Below are 20769 nucleotides of genomic sequence, written 5' to 3'. Positions count from 1 at the left end.
TATGGTCTTAAATAAGAGCTTTGAAATTAGGCTCTTTTGCCACTTCCCAATGGTAATGCTGTCCATCCTTTGTCACCTCACGGTAACACCATCACCTTTATGATGATTTCACCTTTATGGTGAAATCTCTCCTGCCTTTCTCTGCCCAGGCAGTCTCCAAACTGGAACAGTTTTGTAAAACTCATTCTCCCCCAAACAGAATGCATAGTCTTCCTCCAGACTCGCCCTCCCTCCTTCTGCCTACCATGTGGCACTACCGTTCTACCTACTGCTCAGGCCTCCAAGCAGCTGTATCCAATGGAAAATAGAATGGGAAATAGCAGCACAGGTCCTCTGGCACTGCCTGGCACTCCTCTGGTGCAGGCTGCATGTCACATCTGGACTCAGCCAGATGTGAACCACTGGTGCAGCCTCTGCAGCTCCTCCTGAGTTGCTGCTACAGAGCATCGATAGATCACAGACCAGAGCACCCACGCCTGATACCTGTTGGTGCTGAAAGAAGCTGCTAAAAACTAAGGGTATTTTGCTTTTGGCTCTTCAGAAACGGAAATCTCAGTTGGGAAGAACCTGCAGATGAGCAGTTGAGCGAGTTTTTCATCTTTTAATTGTGATGGTGCATTTGGGCTTTGATTTTTATCAGCATGTTTCTACTGAAATGGAAGATGTAAGCGGTAGTTTACCCCGTGTAGAGGGGGAAAAAAAGGAGGGTCTGGTGTGGAAGAGGAGAAAATGAGCCTACTGTGTCTCGTGTAATGCTCTTTGACAAAAATCAATAGAGCACTTATCTGTTTAAGAGTGAAAAGGTATTGCTTCCATTAACATGCGGTGTCAGGATAAGTATTTTGAGGGCAGTGGCTAGAAAACGTATAAAGAGAAGCAATTTTGTTGGGTTGGTTTTGCTCTTAGCAATCTCCTAAGCTGCTTGTTATGAAAAATTGATCAGTATGGAGTTCCTGCAGTCCGGAGATGACAAAATGATTGAGTTATTCTGTATATTGTCTTCCACGCAGACCCTTTTGGAGACAACTACGAATCTTTTAAACCATGATCTCCACTGGTCCCTGTGTAACCTAAGAGCTTCTGTCACTAGAGGGCTTACCCCAAAGCAGGATTATTGCTGCATTTGTCTACAGCAGTACAAACGGAGGCAAGAAACTGCTGATGAAATCATCGTTTTCAGGTAAAGTCAAGGGTCCCAGCTGTGAGCGTGTTAGTAGTTTTGAAATAAAAGAGAGAAAAAGAGTGGGCTCTGCCTTGCACAAGTAGTGGGTGCATTCCTGCTCCCTTGCACTGTGAATGGGCTGGCTAATGAAACCCATCAGAGAGCTGCCTCACAGTCCTGAGGGCTGTTCCATGAGCTGTCAGTCTATCTCTCAGCTCTTCCAGCCAGGTTGTTTGTGCAATCACAGCACCCTGTGTTTATTTGCCCGTGTTTGTACATCTTGGATCTGTCACAGCCCTGACTCCATCCTCTGTTGGCATCTCAGCTTTTCCTGTCTGTGACTTGGTGGCTGTAAAATAAGGCAAGATCATTATAACCATCATACTATGATCGGTGGCTGTATTGGCCAATGGGCATCTGCTGTTATTTTTGCAAGTCTTGAAGTGCTACAGGAGGGTGCGGGGGTACGAAGGGAGCGTATGTGCTGCTGACCTGTGTTTATGGATAGAATCATGGAATGGGTTGGGTTGGAAGGGACCTTAAAGACCATCCAGTCCCACCCCCTGCCCTGGGCAGGGACACCTCCCACCAGCCCAGGTTGCTCCAAGCCCCATCCAGCCTGGCCTTGAACCCCTCCAGGGATGGGGCAGCCACAGCTTCTCTGGGCAACCTGGGCCAGGCTCTCACCACCCTCACACCAAAGAGGTTCTTCCTAATATCTCATCTCAATCTCCCCCCTTTCAATTTAAAACAGCCTTGTTTTCCATCGACCAGAGATTTCCCCTCCGAAGTGAGGAGCTCTCAGGCTGTGTTCCCCTGCTTTCAGAACTCTCCTGAGCAGAATCCTCCTCTCTCCACAGCTGTGGCCACCTGTACCATTCCCTGTGTCTGCTGAGTAAAGAGTGCGGGGCGGTAACCAAAGGCCTGATGAGGTGGATGTGCTACAAATGCAACTCAAGTAACAAGGGAGGAAAACTCAGTGAGAACTTCTCAGAGCTAAAAAAAGGAAGTGGAGCATCCTTGGCACAGGTGAGGTTTGTGAGAGGCAGTTTCTCTCCAAGTAAACTTGAAACAACACTTGTAGACATCATCGCTTCGTTCTCATGTCTGTCTTCACTCCCAGCCCAGCCCATGATCAGTTACTGTCAAACAGAATCTCTAGCTACTCGTTATGTTTTGTTTTGGTGTGGGTTTACAGAGCTGTGCAAGAAATGGGGATGTGTTTGCCCAAAAGGTTTGGGAATGGCTCGCCTGAGAGTGGTTGCCTGCCAGGTGCATCCAGTGCTTAGTCTTGTTGGTGAGAGTCTGGGATAGACCACTTTCCAACTGCTTTCAGGTCTGTTTTATATAAAACTCATCAAGAGATGGTATGTTCCTTGTGCTGGATCATGGAAATTCTGTTCTACCTTCCTAATGGATAACCCAGCTTTGGGGCAAGATCCAGAATTGATTTGACTTGCTGCGTGGTCGCACAAGGTTTTAAGAAGCTTGTGTGTAAACAAGACTGATGGGGCAAGAGAACAGATGATTAGTTTGTATTTATTGTTGGTATTCACGTGCAACAAGTGTCACCATCCCCACTGCAAACAGAAGTCCAGTCTCAACGTGCCCTCTTCTGTCTTTCCCCTGGCATGGGGTTATAACCAAAAATGGTAGGTTGCTCGCTGGGGTGTCTTTTAGGGGTGTCTTTTAGGGGTGTCTTTTAGGGGTGTTGCAGCTAAACTCTGCTGCCTTGTGTTCCACCAGATGCCATCACTGATGAGGGTTTGTTCCTAAATGCCTGGAGAGACTTTGTGGGTTTGTCACCGCGCCGACGCACGCAAAGGGGCGTTTTTCCGCTCCTGAAAACGAAGTAATTCAATCTTGGAGTATGTTTTTATGGTAGTCCTTCGGTTTTCTTCTAGTAGATTATTTCAATTTCTGCCAAATCAATTCCCATCAAAAGATAGCTAACAGCATTAGTCAACTTCCATCAGCCTCTGTATTAGCACAAAAAAGAAGCTTCCTGCTTGAAGGGAGACTGGGGGGGGGAGAAGTAATCTCTGAGGAGTGTATGGAGCAAAATGCAATCTTTGCAGTCAAATCCTGTTAGTTTCTTACATGGTGACAGAAAGAAAAGCTTTCCCAGGAGGTTGTAAATCAACTGTGGTCCAGTCAGTCTGCTTCCAAGTGCTCCTCACCGTGTGTCCTGCCCTGTCCTGCTGCGGGGAGGTGAGCTCCCAAGTTGGGCAGGTTCAATAGCCCCACGTTTTACCCCACTCTGCCCCAAAGGAACGTGGGTGGGTGAGTGGGACAGAGCAGGTGTAACTTTAAAGGCAGAATTAAGTAGTAGAGCTACATCCATCGTTAAAGTGCCGGGCGTTTTATGGCAATGCCTTAGGGCTTGGGTTATCACTTGGGCTTCTCATGAGCTCATCAGTCAGAGAGCCCCCGTGTCTCCCCTTTAACTCCAGCCTGGACTTACCCTGGAGCAGAAGCAGTGGAAAAGGCTCCAGATGACACGGGATGAGGCAGGGAGGAGAAGGTGCTTCCCTTTGTTTAACAGATCCCTCTGCAGAAGCGAGGGGCTGGCTGGGACTCAGGGCTTAAACGGAGACGTGGAGGGACTGGATGGGGAGGAAAGGGGCTCCAGCACGGATCAGTGAGCACTAGCTAGGAAATGTCCATGCCAGGATCATCTGAGAGTGCTGGTTGTGTCCCTGCTCTCCCAGTTCTCCTTGGCAGAGAAGCCCCTGGCCTCCTGCTCCGCCGCAGCCGGCCTGGCACAGCTTGGCTCCAGCTCATCAGAGCCCAAGCGCTGCTTCAGCCTCCCCACCTCCTCCTCCCGATGTCCCAGATCCTCCCCAAGTTCATGAGGTTCCTCCTGTATTTAAATTACAATATTTAACTGTTGTGCTCTCATGTAATTAAACTGTTGCGTAGCCAGATCCTTAAAAAATGGAATATATTTAGACTTGGCAAAAGACTGTAAAATCTCTAGCTCCTCCAGGAAGTTCCCATTGTCACTCAGTGGTGTTAATTAACCCTGTGAGGTAACGATTTGACTGGCCAGGCAGTAGTTTGAGTTATAGAACAGACTTTTTATTTTCTTTTTTTTCCCTCCTGGGGGAAGTGGTGGGACCGGGAAGGGGAGGAGATGGGTGTGTGTGTTCAGAGCCAGACGTGGGGGGTGAGGAGGGTTCCCCTTGGCTCTGCAGCCCCTGCTGGGGACAAGTTTGCCCCTTTGGTCCCCCAGCAGCCTCAAGCATGTTTAAGCAGAGAATTAAGCATAAAAACCAGCAAAGTCCCCTGTGCTTGTTTGGCCACAACCCTGGGCTGTGCAGGACTGGGGTCTGCCTTTCTGCAGGACCTGGTGGATGGTGCTCGATGCTGGAGAAGAGGGAGTGTGGAGTCAAGGCTCTGAAGGAAAGGGGGGAGCGTTGCAGGGATCCCCCCTCACCCTCAGCCACACTCTGGGGTTCCCAAGGGTGCTTCTCAGCCTGGCTCACAAGGTCTGCTGAGCCTGTGGGTGCTGCAGTTCTCTGGTGAAGGGCTTCTCTGCCCTTCTCTTCTCTCTTCCCTCAACCCAGAGGTCTCCGGGGTTGGCCAAGCTGCTGGTGCTTCCCCAGCTGGTGTTTCTGCAGACACGGAGCAGCAAATCCCAGTGGGAGGTGATGCTACCACAGCCCTGCTTCCAGCCCTGCCTTCCCTACACCCCGGGGACCAGCGCTGAAGCTGCAGGGACATTTGGATATAGATCTGTGGGGAGGGTATTTCTTTGAAGACCCCGAGGGCTTAGTCTGTCTCTTGGCAAAAATCTTAACGTGTGGGGTGTGGTTTTTTATTTTCCCCACAGTGAAATCTTCCGTTTAGGATTTATTTTCTTAGCAAGCCTTGAATTAGGAACAGATTCATCCTGAGAAATGCCACTGAGCATCTGGAGCGCGTTTCGTAGGACCAGCTCTGCTCTGTTGAAACAAAGACTGTCAGTTTGGATTTTGCGAGGCTGCTGAGATTTAGATGTGAAACGACAGCCCAGCAGACAGTGTTTTCTCTGTCCCTGCTTTGCATTCATGGCTTCTGTAGCAATTGGCTCCAAACTGGGGGAGGTGGAGGGATGCCACCAGCCAGCACCCAGCCGTTACCGAGCCTGGTGACAGCCCTTGGTGACACGGAGCTTTGCTGTGACGAGGGCTCGAGCCATTCCCCCCATTTCCTCTGGTTTTGCTCCTAAAAGTTTGTGCCGTCCTCTAAACCTTGCTGTCTTCCCAAGGGTCATCTTCGGCGTCCAAACCCATCATCTTTCCCATCCTCCTTACCTTACACTGTACCATAAAGGAGTGTTAAAAGAAATTAAGGCTTCGTATTTGTGGTGGGTTTTTTTTTAATCCGATTTAAAACTTGGAGTGCTTGTCTGCTTTGTGGTGTTTGGGGTTAGCTGAGGATTACTAGGTGAAAGCTGGGCTTCTGCCCAAATCCATCAGAGAAGCAGTCCTGATAGAAGTAGTCATTGATCTCCAAAACTAATTTGCCTTGTTACAGCGAGCCAGTTTGTGATTTCCATTTATTCTGCCAGCCTATGTACTAGGGGTCGGGGAGAGGGGCACACTCTTGGGCCATTCGTGTAATGCTCTTTGACAAAAATCAATAGAGCACTTATCTGTTTAAGAGTGAAAAGGTATTGCTTCCATTAACATGCGGTGTCAGGATAAGTATTTTGAGGGCAGTGGCTAGAAAACGTATAAAGAGAAGCAATTTTGTTGGGTTGGTTTTGCTCTTAGCAATCTCCTAAGCTGCTTGTTATGAAAAATTGATCAGTATGGAGTTCCTGCAGTCCGGAGATGACAAAATGATTGAGTTATTCTGTATATTGTCTTCCACGCAGACCCTTTTGGAGACAACTACGAATCTTTTAAACCATGATCTCCACTGGTCCCTGTGTAACCTAAGAGCTTCTGTCACTAGAGGGCTTACCCCAAAGCAGGATTATTGCTGCATTTGTCTACAGCAGTACAAACGGAGGCAAGAAACTGCTGATGAAATCATCGTTTTCAGGTAAAGTCAAGGGTCCCAGCTGTGAGCGTGTTAGTAGTTTTGAAATAAAAGAGAGAAAAAGAGTGGGCTCTGCCTTGCACAAGTAGTGGGTGCATTCCTGCTCCCTTGCACTGTGAATGGGCTGGCTAATGAAACCCATCAGAGAGCTGCCTCACAGTCCTGAGGGCTGTTCCATGAGCTGTCAGTCTATCTCTCAGCTCTTCCAGCCAGGTTGTTTGTGCAATCACAGCACCCTGTGTTTATTTGCCCGTGTTTGTACATCTTGGATCTGTCACAGCCCTGACTCCATCCTCTGTTGGCATCTCAGCTTTTCCTGTCTGTGACTTGGTGGCTGTAAAATAAGGCAAGATCATTATAACCATCATACTATGATCGGTGGCTGTATTGGCCAATGGGCATCTGCTGTTATTTTTGCAAGTCTTGAAGTGCTACAGGAGGGTGCGGGGGTACGAAGGGAGCGTATGTGCTGCTGACCTGTGTTTATGGATAGAATCATGGAATGGGTTGGGTTGGAAGGGACCTTAAAGACCATCCAGTCCCACCCCCTGCCCTGGGCAGGGACACCTCCCACCAGCCCAGGTTGCTCCAAGCCCCATCCAGCCTGGCCTTGAACCCCTCCAGGGATGGGGCAGCCACAGCTTCTCTGGGCAACCTGGGCCAGGCTCTCACCACCCTCACACCAAAGAGGTTCTTCCTAATATCTCATCTCAATCTCCCCCCTTTCAATTTAAAACAGCCTTGTTTTCCATCGACCAGAGATTTCCCCTCCGAAGTGAGGAGCTCTCAGGCTGTGTTCCCCTGCTTTCAGAACTCTCCTGAGCAGAATCCTCCTCTCTCCACAGCTGTGGCCACCTGTACCATTCCCTGTGTCTGCTGAGTAAAGAGTGCGGGGCGGTAACCAAAGGCCTGATGAGGTGGATGTGCTACAAATGCAACTCAAGTAACAAGGGAGGAAAACTCAGTGAGAACTTCTCAGAGCTAAAAAAAGGAAGTGGAGCATCCTTGGCACAGGTGAGGTTTGTGAGAGGCAGTTTCTCTCCAAGTAAACTTGAAACAACACTTGTAGACATCATCGCTTCGTTCTCATGTCTGTCTTCACTCCCAGCCCAGCCCATGATCAGTTACTGTCAAACAGAATCTCTAGCTACTCGTTATGTTTTGTTTTGGTGTGGGTTTACAGAGCTGTGCAAGAAATGGGGATGTGTTTGCCCAAAAGGTTTGGGAATGGCTCGCCTGAGAGTGGTTGCCTGCCAGGTGCATCCAGTGCTTAGTCTTGTTGGTGAGAGTCTGGGATAGACCACTTTCCAACTGCTTTCAGGTCTGTTTTATATAAAACTCATCAAGAGATGGTATGTTCCTTGTGCTGGATCATGGAAATTCTGTTCTACCTTCCTAATGGATAACCCAGCTTTGGGGCAAGATCCAGAATTGATTTGACTTGCTGCGTGGTCGCACAAGGTTTTAAGAAGCTTGTGTGTAAACAAGACTGATGGGGCAAGAGAACAGATGATTAGTTTGTATTTATTGTTGGTATTCACGTGCAACAAGTGTCACCATCCCCACTGCAAACAGAAGTCCAGTCTCAACGTGCCCTCTTCTGTCTTTCCCCTGGCATGGGGTTATAACCAAAAATGGTAGGTTGCTCGCTGGGGTGTCTTTTAGGGGTGTCTTTTAGGGGTGTCTTTTAGGGGTGTTGCAGCTAAACTCTGCTGCCTTGTGTTCCACCAGATGCCATCACTGATGAGGGTTTGTTCCTAAATGCCTGGAGAGACTTTGTGGGTTTGTCACCGCGCCGACGCACGCAAAGGGGCGTTTTTCCGCTCCTGAAAACGAAGTAATTCAATCTTGGAGTATGTTTTTATGGTAGTCCTTCGGTTTTCTTCTAGTAGATTATTTCAATTTCTGCCAAATCAATTCCCATCAAAAGATAGCTAACAGCATTAGTCAACTTCCATCAGCCTCTGTATTAGCACAAAAAAGAAGCTTCCTGCTTGAAGGGAGACTGGGGGGGGGAGAAGTAATCTCTGAGGAGTGTATGGAGCAAAATGCAATCTTTGCAGTCAAATCCTGTTAGTTTCTTACATGGTGACAGAAAGAAAAGCTTTCCCAGGAGGTTGTAAATCAACTGTGGTCCAGTCAGTCTGCTTCCAAGTGCTCCTCACCGTGTGTCCTGCCCTGTCCTGCTGCGGGGAGGTGAGCTCCCAAGTTGGGCAGGTTCAATAGCCCCACGTTTTACCCCACTCTGCCCCAAAGGAACGTGGGTGGGTGAGTGGGACAGAGCAGGTGTAACTTTAAAGGCAGAATTAAGTAGTAGAGCTACATCCATCGTTAAAGTGCCGGGCGTTTTATGGCAATGCCTTAGGGCTTGGGTTATCACTTGGGCTTCTCATGAGCTCATCAGTCAGAGAGCCCCCGTGTCTCCCCTTTAACTCCAGCCTGGACTTACCCTGGAGCAGAAGCAGTGGAAAAGGCTCCAGATGACACGGGATGAGGCAGGGAGGAGAAGGTGCTTCCCTTTGTTTAACAGATCCCTCTGCAGAAGCGAGGGGCTGGCTGGGACTCAGGGCTTAAACGGAGACGTGGAGGGACTGGATGGGGAGGAAAGGGGCTCCAGCACGGATCAGTGAGCACTAGCTAGGAAATGTCCATGCCAGGATCATCTGAGAGTGCTGGTTGTGTCCCTGCTCTCCCAGTTCTCCTTGGCAGAGAAGCCCCTGGCCTCCTGCTCCGCCGCAGCCGGCCTGGCACAGCTTGGCTCCAGCTCATCAGAGCCCAAGCGCTGCTTCAGCCTCCCCACCTCCTCCTCCCGATGTCCCAGATCCTCCCCAAGTTCATGAGGTTCCTCCTGTATTTAAATTACAATATTTAACTGTTGTGCTCTCATGTAATTAAACTGTTGCGTAGCCAGATCCTTAAAAAATGGAATATATTTAGACTTGGCAAAAGACTGTAAAATCTCTAGCTCCTCCAGGAAGTTCCCATTGTCACTCAGTGGTGTTAATTAACCCTGTGAGGTAACGATTTGACTGGCCAGGCAGTAGTTTGAGTTATAGAACAGACTTTTTATTTTCTTTTTTTTCCCTCCTGGGGGAAGTGGTGGGACCGGGAAGGGGAGGAGATGGGTGTGTGTGTTCAGAGCCAGACGTGGGGGGTGAGGAGGGTTCCCCTTGGCTCTGCAGCCCCTGCTGGGGACAAGTTTGCCCCTTTGGTCCCCCAGCAGCCTCAAGCATGTTTAAGCAGAGAATTAAGCATAAAAACCAGCAAAGTCCCCTGTGCTTGTTTGGCCACAACCCTGGGCTGTGCAGGACTGGGGTCTGCCTTTCTGCAGGACCTGGTGGATGGTGCTCGATGCTGGAGAAGAGGGAGTGTGGAGTCAAGGCTCTGAAGGAAAGGGGGGAGCGTTGCAGGGATCCCCCCTCACCCTCAGCCACACTCTGGGGTTCCCAAGGGTGCTTCTCAGCCTGGCTCACAAGGTCTGCTGAGCCTGTGGGTGCTGCAGTTCTCTGGTGAAGGGCTTCTCTGCCCTTCTCTTCTCTCTTCCCTCAACCCAGAGGTCTCCGGGGTTGGCCAAGCTGCTGGTGCTTCCCCAGCTGGTGTTTCTGCAGACACGGAGCAGCAAATCCCAGTGGGAGGTGATGCTACCACAGCCCTGCTTCCAGCCCTGCCTTCCCTACACCCCGGGGACCAGCGCTGAAGCTGCAGGGACATTTGGATATAGATCTGTGGGGAGGGTATTTCTTTGAAGACCCCGAGGGCTTAGTCTGTCTCTTGGCAAAAATCTTAACGTGTGGGGTGTGGTTTTTTATTTTCCCCACAGTGAAATCTTCCGTTTAGGATTTATTTTCTTAGCAAGCCTTGAATTAGGAACAGATTCATCCTGAGAAATGCCACTGAGCATCTGGAGCGCGTTTCGTAGGACCAGCTCTGCTCTGTTGAAACAAAGACTGTCAGTTTGGATTTTGCGAGGCTGCTGAGATTTAGATGTGAAACGACAGCCCAGCAGACAGTGTTTTCTCTGTCCCTGCTTTGCATTCATGGCTTCTGTAGCAATTGGCTCCAAACTGGGGGAGGTGGAGGGGTGCCACCAGCCAGCACCCAGCCGTTACCGAGCCTGGTGACAGCCCTTGGTGACACGGAGCTTTGCTGTGATGAGGGCTCGAGCCATTCCCCCCCAACGGAGGGGAGCAGTGAGAGAAGGGCAAAGGGGCTTTTCCTCTGGTTTTGCTCCCAAAAGTTTGTGCCATCCTCTAAACCTTGCTGTCTTCCCAAGGGTCATCTTCTGCGTCCAAACCCATCATCTTTCCTGTCATCCTTACCTTATACTGTACTGTAAAGGAGTGTTAAAAGAAATTAAGGCTTCGTATTTGTGGTGGGTTTTTTTTAATCCGATTTAAAACTTGGAGTGCTTGTCTGCTTTGTGGTGTTTGGGGTTAGCTGAGGATTACTAGGTGAAAGCTGGGCTTCTGCCCAAATCCATCAGAGAAGCAGTCCTGATAGAAGTAGTCATTGATCTCCAAAACTAATTTGCCTTGTTACAGTGAGCCAGTTAGTGATTTCCATTTATTCTGCCAGCCTATGTACTAGGGGTCGGGGAGAGGAGCACACTCTTGGGCCATGAGCTCTGTAGAAGACCCCTAAGCTGATGTGCTGTGGTTGTTGCATGTTCTAGGCTGTACCCAAGTTCTAAGGGCACTGTTGTTAGAACTGTCCAGATGGCAAATATGTTTTATTCAGGAGTTTAATCCTGCCAAGTCACGCCAGGACGGAGAGTGAGCGTGGTCCGTAGTTAATCCAGTTTGTCAGAGTCCACCTTTGAGCTGTGCCACCAGCCTCCCCCCGTGCCACACGGCCTCCCCTCCAACCTTCTTGACTGTCCTCCACCTGCCCGGTGTTGGTACCATAGTGTACCCCTTCACCACTGAGATGCTAAACATCCCTCTGCAGCACCTCTGTGGGCTTTCTGTGAAGGTTTAGGACTTTTTTTGTCTCCAATGCTTACTTCAGAGCCAGACAAATATTACATGACCTCTGTCAGTCAGCAGACAGAGACCATTTTACGTTTTCAATGCAATGGTGACCATCAGTTATTAGCTTGACTCCCAGCAATATCAAAATTTTCAAGGGCTTTTAACGTTGAAAATATCCAGGCATGATTTTTTTTTTTGTCTCCCAAATGACACCGAGCACATAATTAGCATTTTATAGAGTTACAAGATTGTGCATCCTCCTGTGTCAAGAAGACTCCCACATAAGTATTAACGGAGAAAATACCCGCTCCTTTAGCTTTGGAGTTGGTTTTGGTGGTGGGTTCCTCAGCTTCTTCAACAACACGTAGGGAATCCACGTGAGGAAGGAGCTGGAGACGCTCTGTACCATTGGCTGCTCATCAGCAGAACATCTGTGTTTTAAGATTATTTTTTTTACAATGTATTGGAAACAAAAGTGATTTTGTAAGAAGAAAAGCGAGTGCGGGAGGTTTAACTAGCAGCTAGAGGAGAACTGGCACCAAATTTAAAACTGGGATGGAAATACAAATTTAAAAAGACTAATTAAAAAAGACGCAATTATCCTTTAGCAGCTTTTAAATAAAAATTGACTTTCTTCTTGGACTTTTCATACTGGCTGGGTGGGTTTGTTTATTTTGGTGGGGGTTTTGGGGGTGTGTTTGGGGTTTTTTTTGAGAAAATCAGAGCGAGTTGTAATCTCTTCCCCTGCCCTCATAGACAGCAGCCTGTAGCCTGGCAGAAGGTTGTTTTTACAGCCCACAGTCCACAGTCTTGCACTCGGGTGCCCGTGGGAGGCTCAGGAGAAGCAGGGCCAGCTGCCTTTCCCACTGCCTGCTCCTGGGATCACCCGGGGAAGCCTCCTGCCCTGTCCTTGAGAGAAAAGATGGTGAAATTTCTGTGGGTGCTCTGCTTCACATCTCAATTTCAAAGGAGCTGTTCCTACGGTTTGATGAAAATTTCCTCCCTTTTAATAAAACATTTCGTATCTGGGAGGGTCTGTAGAACAGGCTCATCTAAATACGGTGACAGATGCTGGGCTGTTGCAACCTGTTGCTGTTCCCACAAACTGCACCCATCCCTGTTGCCAACAGTTATGTGTAGTTTAGCACAGCGCTTGATAGTCATCCATCTCTTCTCTGAGGAACCAGCAGAGCTCATTAAGTGTGTCCTCCTTATAAAATTATGAGCTTTGGGTCCATCTTTGCAGACCCCCCTTGGAGCACTGGGGTAACCTCTGCCGGGGGGGTGACCACTGCTCCCCTCCAGGGTTTGTGCCCCTTCCAAGCTGAGAAATAACCAAAAGGGGTAAGGAGGGTGTAGGTAACGGTCCCTTCTTCTGATGGTCCTCTGAAGGAGGGGAGCAAAACTAGGAGAAGCTGTGGTTTTGGTTCAGTTTGTAGTCCCCAGGTGAGAGGGAATTATGGCTGGTTCAGTGGGGTTTGCTGTAGCCAAGGGCGTTACTGGCTGTTCCTTCCAGAAATGCAGGTGGCAGATGAACATCTGACCTTTTCCAGGACCTCCAGAGAGGTAATTCTGCCACTTTGCTCTGAGACCTCACCTGGAGTACTGTGTGCCGGTCTGGAGCCCTCAATATAGGAAGGCCATGGACCTGATGGAGAGGGTCCAGAGGAGGGCCACAAAGATGATCAGGGGGTTGGAGCACCTCTGCTCCGAGGACAGGCTGAGGGAGCTGGGGTTGTTCAGCCTGGAGAAGAGGAGCCTCCAGGGAGATCTAATGGCAGCCTTCCAGTACCTGAAGGGGGCCTACAGGAAGGCTGGGGAGAGCCTGTTTACAAAGGCCTGCAGTGACAGGACGAGGGGTAATGGCTTTAAACTGGAGAAAAGCAGATTTAGACTGGAGATGAGGAGAGGGTTGTTCACTGTGAGGGTGGTGGAGCACTGGAACAGGTTGCCCAGGGAGGTGGTTGAGGCCCCTTCCCTGGAGATATTCAAGGAGAGGCTCGACGAGGCCCTGGGCAACCTGGTCTAGTTGGGGGTGTCCCTGCTGACTGCGGGGGGGTCGGACTAGATGACCTTGAAGGTCCCTTCCGACCCAGATGATTCTATGAATTTTTGTAAATCCCTTAAATGAAACACTGCAGTTTCCATGTCCTGCCTCCCCCCTGTTCCGACCCAGATGATTTTATGATTCTATGATTCTTTGTAAATCCCTTAAATGGAACGCTGCAGTTTCCATGTCCTGCCTCCCCCCCGTTCCTGTACCCTCGTGTTGCTCGATGAAAAGAGTCTGTTGTGTTGGTTTGTGTGTGAACTGAGCGTAGACAGGCTGGGGCAGCTGCAGCTGAGCTCCCAGGAGCAGGGCTGTTCTTAATCACGTTGTAGACTTCCCTCTGAAACAGCAGTAAGAGATCTCTGCATGGGCATCAGGAGCTACGAAGGGGACAGCCAGCAGAGGTTGGTTTTTCTGTAGGGTTTGGGGTCACGGTATCCATAAGCCTCTGGCAGGAGGGGTCACTAATCCTTCTTACACCAAACAGGACTCCTTCCTCCTCCTAAATGTCTTTACCTCCCCTTTCTCTCCCCAAACTCCTGCCATTGGGAGAACGCTGCACCTCTTGAGTCTCCTGCAGCTGGCTCTGGTGGGATGGTGTGTAACAGCCAATGTAGCTCGTGTGTAGGAAATTAATTATTTGCCTTCGGGCATGATGCGTCTGTCCTCTTGGGTTTGGACACTAGGCTGATCTCTGGCGTGTTGGGCATCATATCCCTGTGATGTTTAATCCATGCGCTGCCCCTGCTCCGTGATAAACAAACATTGAATTTCACTGAATTTTTAGAGTTGGAAGGGACCATAGAGATCATCTAGTAGAGAACATCTCATCTGCTGGGCCAGAGCGTCCAGCGAGGATGTGTGTTTTTGGTGTTTATCTAATTAATCCTCAACAGGCGCTATTGCTCCTTTGGCTGAGGGCATCAGCGGATGTCCAAGGGAATATTCCAACAGTGCCTGGTGGAAGCAGGAGCTGCTCACCCCCCCAGCTAGCATAGGGAGGGTTGGAGGGATGCCAGCCAGTGTGCTTCTAGATGTTTGAGGCAGATGGTTCCCCTTCCTCCCCTCTCAGTCATAGAATCATAGAATGGTTTGGGTTGGAAGGGACCTCAAAGATCATCTAGAGCAGGTTGCTCAAGGCCCCATCCAGCCTGGCCTTGAACACCTCCGTGGATGGGACATCCACAGCTTCCCTGGGCAACCTGTTCCAGTGTCTCACCACCCTCATAGTAAAAAATTTCTTCCTGATAAGTCACTGCAGCATCTCACGTTGCAGCAGCAGTGAGTCCACCAGAGCACAAAGCAGCCTCTCCTCTCCCTGGCCTCCAGTAGGAGGTTTGATTCTTAAGTTCAGCTGGAAATGAGAGGCACCTGCCTGCCCCGCTCTGCTCCTGAAGAGACAAGAGGCCAGACCCGTGTGACAGATCACTGCTGCTGAGGAACAGCTGCTCGGCCACGGGTGAGTCAGTGCTGCTGTGTACTCACGGGCAGCAGGTCCTGCTCCACCAGCCCCCCTGCTACTGACAGGCCTGGGCTGCTGCCTGGGGTTTGGGTCACACCAACCCCAAGCAACGCTACAGGCTGGGGGCAGAGTGGCTGGAGCTGCCCAGCAGAAAAGGACCTGGGGGTGTTGATGGACAGCCGGCTGAACAGGAGCCAGCAGTGTGGCCAAGAAGGCCACCAGCATCCTGGCCTGTGTCAGGACCAGCGTGGCCAGCAGGAGCAGGGCAGTGATGGTGCCTCTGGACTGGGCACTGGTGAGGCCTGACCTCCAGGGCTGTGTCCAGTTCTGGGCCTCTCACTCCAAGAAGGACATTGAGGTGCTGGAGCGTGTCCAGAGGAGAACCACCAAGCTGGTGAGGGGTCTGGAGAACAAGTCACAAGAGGAGAGGCTGAGGGAGCTGGGCATGTTTAGTTTGGAGAAGAGGAGGCTGAGGGGAGACCTCATTGCCCTCTTCTCCAGCTCCCTGAAAGGAGGGTGTAGAGAGGTGGGGGTTGGCCTCTTCTCCCAAGGGAATAATGCCAGGAGCAGAGGAAATGGTCTGGAGTTGGGGCAGGGGAGGTTTAGATGAGATCTTGGGAAGAATGACTTTCCTGAGAGGGTGGTCAGGCCCTGGAACAGCCTGCCCAGGGAGGTGGTGGAGTCACCATCCCTGGAGGGATTTGAGAAACCTGTAGATGTGGCACTTCAGGGCATGATCTAGTGCCCAAGATTGTTGGTTTTTGTCTCTGTAGGTGTGTGTGGGTGTTTGTGTTGTGTTATGGGGTTTTTTTGGGTTTTGTTTTGTTGGTTTTTTTTTTTTTTGTGGTTGGACTCGATGATCTCAAGGGTCCCTTCCACATGAAGATTCTGTCATTCTGTGATTGTTTGGCTCCTGCCCACATGAGCAGAGGTTACTGGTGAAACCCTGGGGGAGCCTGGTCTGGGGAAGCAGCAGGTTCTGCTGTCATTGTGCAGGTATGGTGGCTCCTGGGGCTTCCTCTGGTCCAGGGTTCGCCCACTTGCCGCAGTGCCCAGGGTGAGTTGCCAGACTCTGCCCCCACCTGTGTCCCGCAGCACTCGGCGGTGCGTCACTCCGCAGTAGCTCTGCAGAGGTCTGCAGCAGCAGGCTTTGGCCCACAAGGGATGTCCTCAGGTTTTCTGAAGTTCATTACCAATTTCTGTGTTGTGAGTGTCATTCTAGTGACTTTGGGTCGGAGCAGCTGCCTGCCTCTTCTTGTTCAGGGTTCCCGGGAGGACCATGAAAACAGCAGGTCCTTATCCTGCAGGAGAGAAGTTGATTTGCTTAGTTTTACATGAATTGGCTCAGCTGTCATTAAAAAAACTGGATTTGGGTACCTTTCTGTAAGGCTGCTTGAGCCACGGTGAAATAAGTGTCCAGCTGCAGGGGAGGAATGGCAGGAGGTGGACTTGGTGTCCATGTGGATTCGGTTCTGCAAATGAGGGAGGTGGGTGGTGGTTTTGTTCCTAGGAATCCCAAAACCTTCCCCAGGACTCCTGGCTCCACCTGCCCCATGTTAGGGAGCAGCCCCCTGGGGTGACGTGGTGCTCTGATGGATGTGGTGGTATCTTTTGTGGAAGGTGCAGCTCTAAGCACTTAGATGGATCATAGAATGGTTCTGGTTGGAAGAGACTTTGAAGATCATCCAGTTCCAACCCCCTGCCCTGGGCAGGGACACCTCCCACCAGACCAGGTTGCTCCAAGCCCCCTCCAACCTGGCCTTGAACCCCTCCAGGGATGGGGCAGCCACAGCTTCTCTGGGCAACCTGGGCCAGGCTCTCACCACCCTCACACCAAACAAGTTCTTCCCCACATCTCAGCTCCATCTCCCCTCTTTCAGTGTCAAACCCTTCCCCCTTGTCCTGTAGCCCCCCTCCCTGATCTAGAGTCCCTCCCCATCTCTCCTGGAGCCCCTTGAGGGACTGGAAGGGGTTCTAAGGTCTCCCTGGAGCCTTCTCTTCTCCAGGCTGAACCCCCCCAACTCTCTCAGCCTGGATCTCTTGGTGTGACTATTAACGGTGCCTCTGCTTACAGCTGCTGTGTGATCTGCTTTGCTTAGGCACTGGCTGCTGATGGATTTTGTGGCTGTTAAATTAAAGATAATTGCAGGCTTAGGAGGGCTGTGTGGTGACTACTGGAGGGGGGTGGAATATGTGTGAGCAAAATGTGCAACGGAGATGAGCATTATAGTGGTGGGATCTGTGAGAGCCATAAACCAAAAAGGGAACCTTTCTTCTCCTTGCTGGCTCAGATCCTGGAGGGGGCAAATCACATCTCTTGGGTTGTGTGTCTAGGCTGAGGCCTTTCTGAAGGATTTGGCTGCAGATGGCTTGGAGGTGCCCATGGGCTTGGTCCGGACGGAGAAGACAAGGAACATCACCGGAGGCAGGAGCTCAGCGAGCCCCATGGGTTCCTCTAATGCCTCAGTGCTGATGCTGGACCCCGAGAGCCTCCCTGTAGCTCCTGAATGAAAACATGCCTTTAGTGACATGGTTAAAAAAAAAAAAAAAGGGAAAAGGCCTGACAGCAGTTGTTTCCATGACAACAGAAAGAATTGCCTGCAATATTTCAGCTCATCAGCCTGGAGAAGGCTCTGATGGATAGTTCCCTGCGCGTGGTGGAGAGACAGCAGAAGAGGGGAGGCCAATCATATAGAGTTTGCCTTGTCCTTGAATGCCTGCGGCCGCAGCGACGGTGGAGGTGGAGGGCAGTTTTTCCTTGCTTTTTGTTTGTTTTTTTGGTTGTTTTTTTTTTCCTAAGTGAGAATGACCCACGTGTCCCCTTGGCAGCCCCTGCAGAACCTGCCAGCTGTGGAGAGGTGGCCCTTGCTGTCACGGGCTCTCAGGGAGTATGGACGTTTGGCTCCTCGACTCCTTGATTAGCAATTAGTTACTCACAATATAAAGAACATCTGGGAGGGGGAAGAAGGGAAGTTTGAGCACGTTCTTCCAGCCTAGGTGATCTGCATGTGGGACATTCCTCTCTTCTCAGACTGTTTCGTGGATGTGATTTCAGAGTAATGGAACGATTTGGGCTTCAGGAAAGCTGTGGTGGGTTCAGGTCCTCTTCTCGGGCTTCAGGAAAGTTGTGGTGGGTTCAGGTCCTCTTCCCCCAGAGCACTTCACCAGCTCTGAGCCACCTCTGGGACATTCAGGCGATGAAGGGGCAGGTGGCCAGATTCTGCCCTGGCTGGGCTTTGCCGGGAGCAAGTGATGGAGGAGCTTCCAGAAGAGAGGGGATGGGTAGAGGTGGCTGTGGGAGAGAGCCCAAGAAGAAGCCAAGGGTGAAGCGTCCCCAGATGGGGTGTTTTGCCGAGGGCTGGGGACAGCAGGGCTGCTGGATGGACCTGAGGCAGGGTGATGGGCTGCTGCTGAGAGGGAGCGTTGTGTCACGTGGCTGGTGCTCTGCGAGGTGGTACCCGTCCTCCCCCAGGGCTTGTGCTCTGGGATTTGTCCACGTTAAGTTTCTTTCAAGGCTGCTCACTTCAGTTGATTTTTTTTTTGCCAGTGGGGTTTCCCTCCTTCCTTGGGCAGTAATTAAAAATGGAGTCCAAGCCTAAGGCAGCGTGGTGTTCCCCATGGCAGAGCGTGGCTCCTCATCCACTTTGGGCAGGGCTGCTCAGGAGAAACCCTGTCCAAGAGCTTTGTCCAGGACACAGGGAGCTTCTCCAGGGCCATGACCAGAGCTGGTGCCTGACTGGGGACGCTGAAGCCCCCACTGCCTCCGTGGGGCTGGGAGTTCTCCCCAAATTCCAGCTGATGGTGCTCCTTGGAGGCAGCCAAGCTCCTCCGTCCTGCAGGGCTGGGTCCATCACCAAGGAGTTTAAAGTCAAGGCAACTCCGGTCGGTCCCCACTGACAGGACTGGAGCATTTTGGGTTAATAACCCTTGGGAAATGTATTTCAGGGAAAATATTTGAGAATGAACATTGAATATTCCCTTAAAAATAGATCCCCAGAGACAACAGATGCCAGATTGCTGCTCGTGGGGGGAGGCTCTTCTCCCTGGCTCCTGTTGTAGTTTCTTGATGATGCTTTTGCTTTGGAATATGAGCAGAAACATTCAAAATAGAAACATTGTGATGTGTTAAAATGGAACAAACCTACAAGAATCTGCGATGCTCTTGTCATCTCTCCCTGGGATATGTAAATGATGCCTTTTAAAGCAGTTTGAGTGTGTGCACAGCCCTCCATGCGTTAGAGCTCTTGTCCCTCCATTTGCAGTCCTGTCTGCCCTCGCCACCAACTCTGGGGGGACACTTACCCTGTACCCACCATCGCTGACACTGCTGGGCACTGCCAGGATGCCTGTTGTGTCTGGTGTCTCCGGGGACATGGCTGTGACTGCTGTGTGAGCCACCTTGTCCCCCTTTCCCCCACATCCCCCCCACCCCAAACCTTTTCACCCCTCATTTCCTCCCTTTTAGCCTGTAACATCCTACCAGGGGAAAAAATGGACCTTTGGAGAGACACCATTAGCAGGTGATGGGCAGTGGCACAGCAGCCATTCCCTTGGTAGCCAGGCAGGAGACAGAGCACTGCCTGAGCCTCCGCAGGGAGGCTGGGGGGGGGACCATCAGGAGATGAGGAGAAAGGACTGGGGGGAGCTGCTGCTGCCTGGGGAAGAGCCCAGGAGAGGCTGCTGGTCTGCAGAGACCCATTACTGCTCTCCCAGCTGGCTGCGGGGAGGTTTCCCCTCCCCTTTTCTCTCTTTATTTTATTTTTTTTAATTTTTTTTCCCCCCAAAGGTAACAGCCCCATTAGCGTGTCTGCCATCAGCTGCAGACTCCAGCAGTGAGTCACCCTGGATGCACAGGCATCTCTGCCTGTTGTTCAACAACAGGATTTACTTTATTTTCTCAAAACTAAGGTGCACAGGGTGGCTTCCAGCCAGGGGAGAGACGGCTGAACCCCCCCCAGGCAGGCTGTGGAGGGGCTGCTCGGGGCCCAAGGACGGGAGAAAGGGAGGAATTCCTGTGTGTATGAACCTGAGACCTTGTCGTGTGCTGTTCCTGTGACCATCTCACTCTCTTCACCAGGCAAGTTCCGAGTCTCTGTTGGATCCCCAGCAAATCCAAGCTTTCGACCAGCTCTGCCGACTCAACCGAGGAACCTCCAGAGTATGTACCGCCCCTTGTCCCCCCGCTTTTAAATTGGTGAAGGATATTTGGCACGTTACGGAGCCAGATATTAGCCCTGGCAGCCTGGGCTTTGGCTTTTCTCCTGGGTTTCCTTCCGTGCTGGCAGTTTGCTGTGTGTGGCACATCACAAGGCAGCGACGCTGCCTCTGACAGCCCTGGGGAACCGGCTGGCAGAGAAACCATGGAAATGCCTCTGGCCTTGAGGCTGGGCCTCAAGAGTGTCCACAGCCTGAGGTTTCTTGGAGTCTTTTTAGATTTGCAAATAACTTCCCCGCCAGACGCGCTGCGGCTCCTGCCATGGCACAGAAGGCTCCCTCCTCCTGCCTTGTCCCAAGGAGAGCACAGCTCCCTCTGTCCCCTGTGTTTTCCTGCCTGTTTTGGCTGCAGTCGTTGGCACTTCCAGCTCTTCCTGGGATTATTTTTCCATTATGTGACTTTAAAACAACCTAGAGACACAACGGAAAGTTGTTTAGTTCAGGACTGTTGTCCTGCCCTGAGCTCTGCAGGGTGACTACATACTATATGGATGTATATTGCCCCTCACTCCAAGAAGGACATTGAGGGGCTGGAGCGTGTCCAGAGGAGAACCACCAAGCTGGTGAGGGGTCTGGAGAACAAGTCACAAGAGGAGAGGCTGAGGGAACTGGGCATGTTTAGTTTGGAGAAGAGGAGGCTGAGGGGAGACCTCATTGCCCTCTACAACTCCCTGAAAGTTTGGAGAGAGGTGGGCATTGGCCGCTTCTCCCAAGGGAATAATGCCAGGAGCAGAGGAAATGGTCTGGAGTTGGGGCAGGGGAGGTTTAGATGAGATGTGAGGAAGAATGACTTTCCTGAGAGGGTGGTCAGGCACTGGAACAGCCTGCCCAGGGAGGTGGTGGAGTCACCATCCCTGGAGGGATTGGAGAAACCTGTAGC

At 51.0% G+C, this 20769-nt stretch overlaps 1 protein-coding gene across 1 annotated transcript in view; it reads left to right on the top strand.

Annotated features, from left to right (window-relative positions):
* VPS8 (VPS8, CORVET complex subunit) overlaps nucleotides 1-20769 on the top strand; it is a 121718-nt gene that overhangs the window by 99898 nt on the left and 1051 nt on the right. Inside the window, exons 44-46 of the mRNA XM_014939738.1 lie at nucleotides 2023-2210; nucleotides 11532-11560; nucleotides 19753-19833. Of these exons, the coding sequence (XP_014795224.1) occupies nucleotides 2023-2210; nucleotides 11532-11560; nucleotides 19753-19833 (298 nt within the window). The remainder of the gene's footprint in view (nucleotides 1-2022; nucleotides 2211-11531; nucleotides 11561-19752; nucleotides 19834-20769) is intronic.

The sequence above is a fragment of the Calidris pugnax genome, unplaced genomic scaffold (assembly GCF_001431845.1).
Source record: "Calidris pugnax isolate Ruff unplaced genomic scaffold, ASM143184v1 scaffold37, whole genome shotgun sequence".
NCBI lineage: Eukaryota > Metazoa > Chordata > Aves > Charadriiformes > Scolopacidae > Calidris > Calidris pugnax.
The sequence above is the reverse complement of the archived record's forward strand: the minus strand, read 5'-3'. Positions and strand labels throughout refer to the sequence as shown.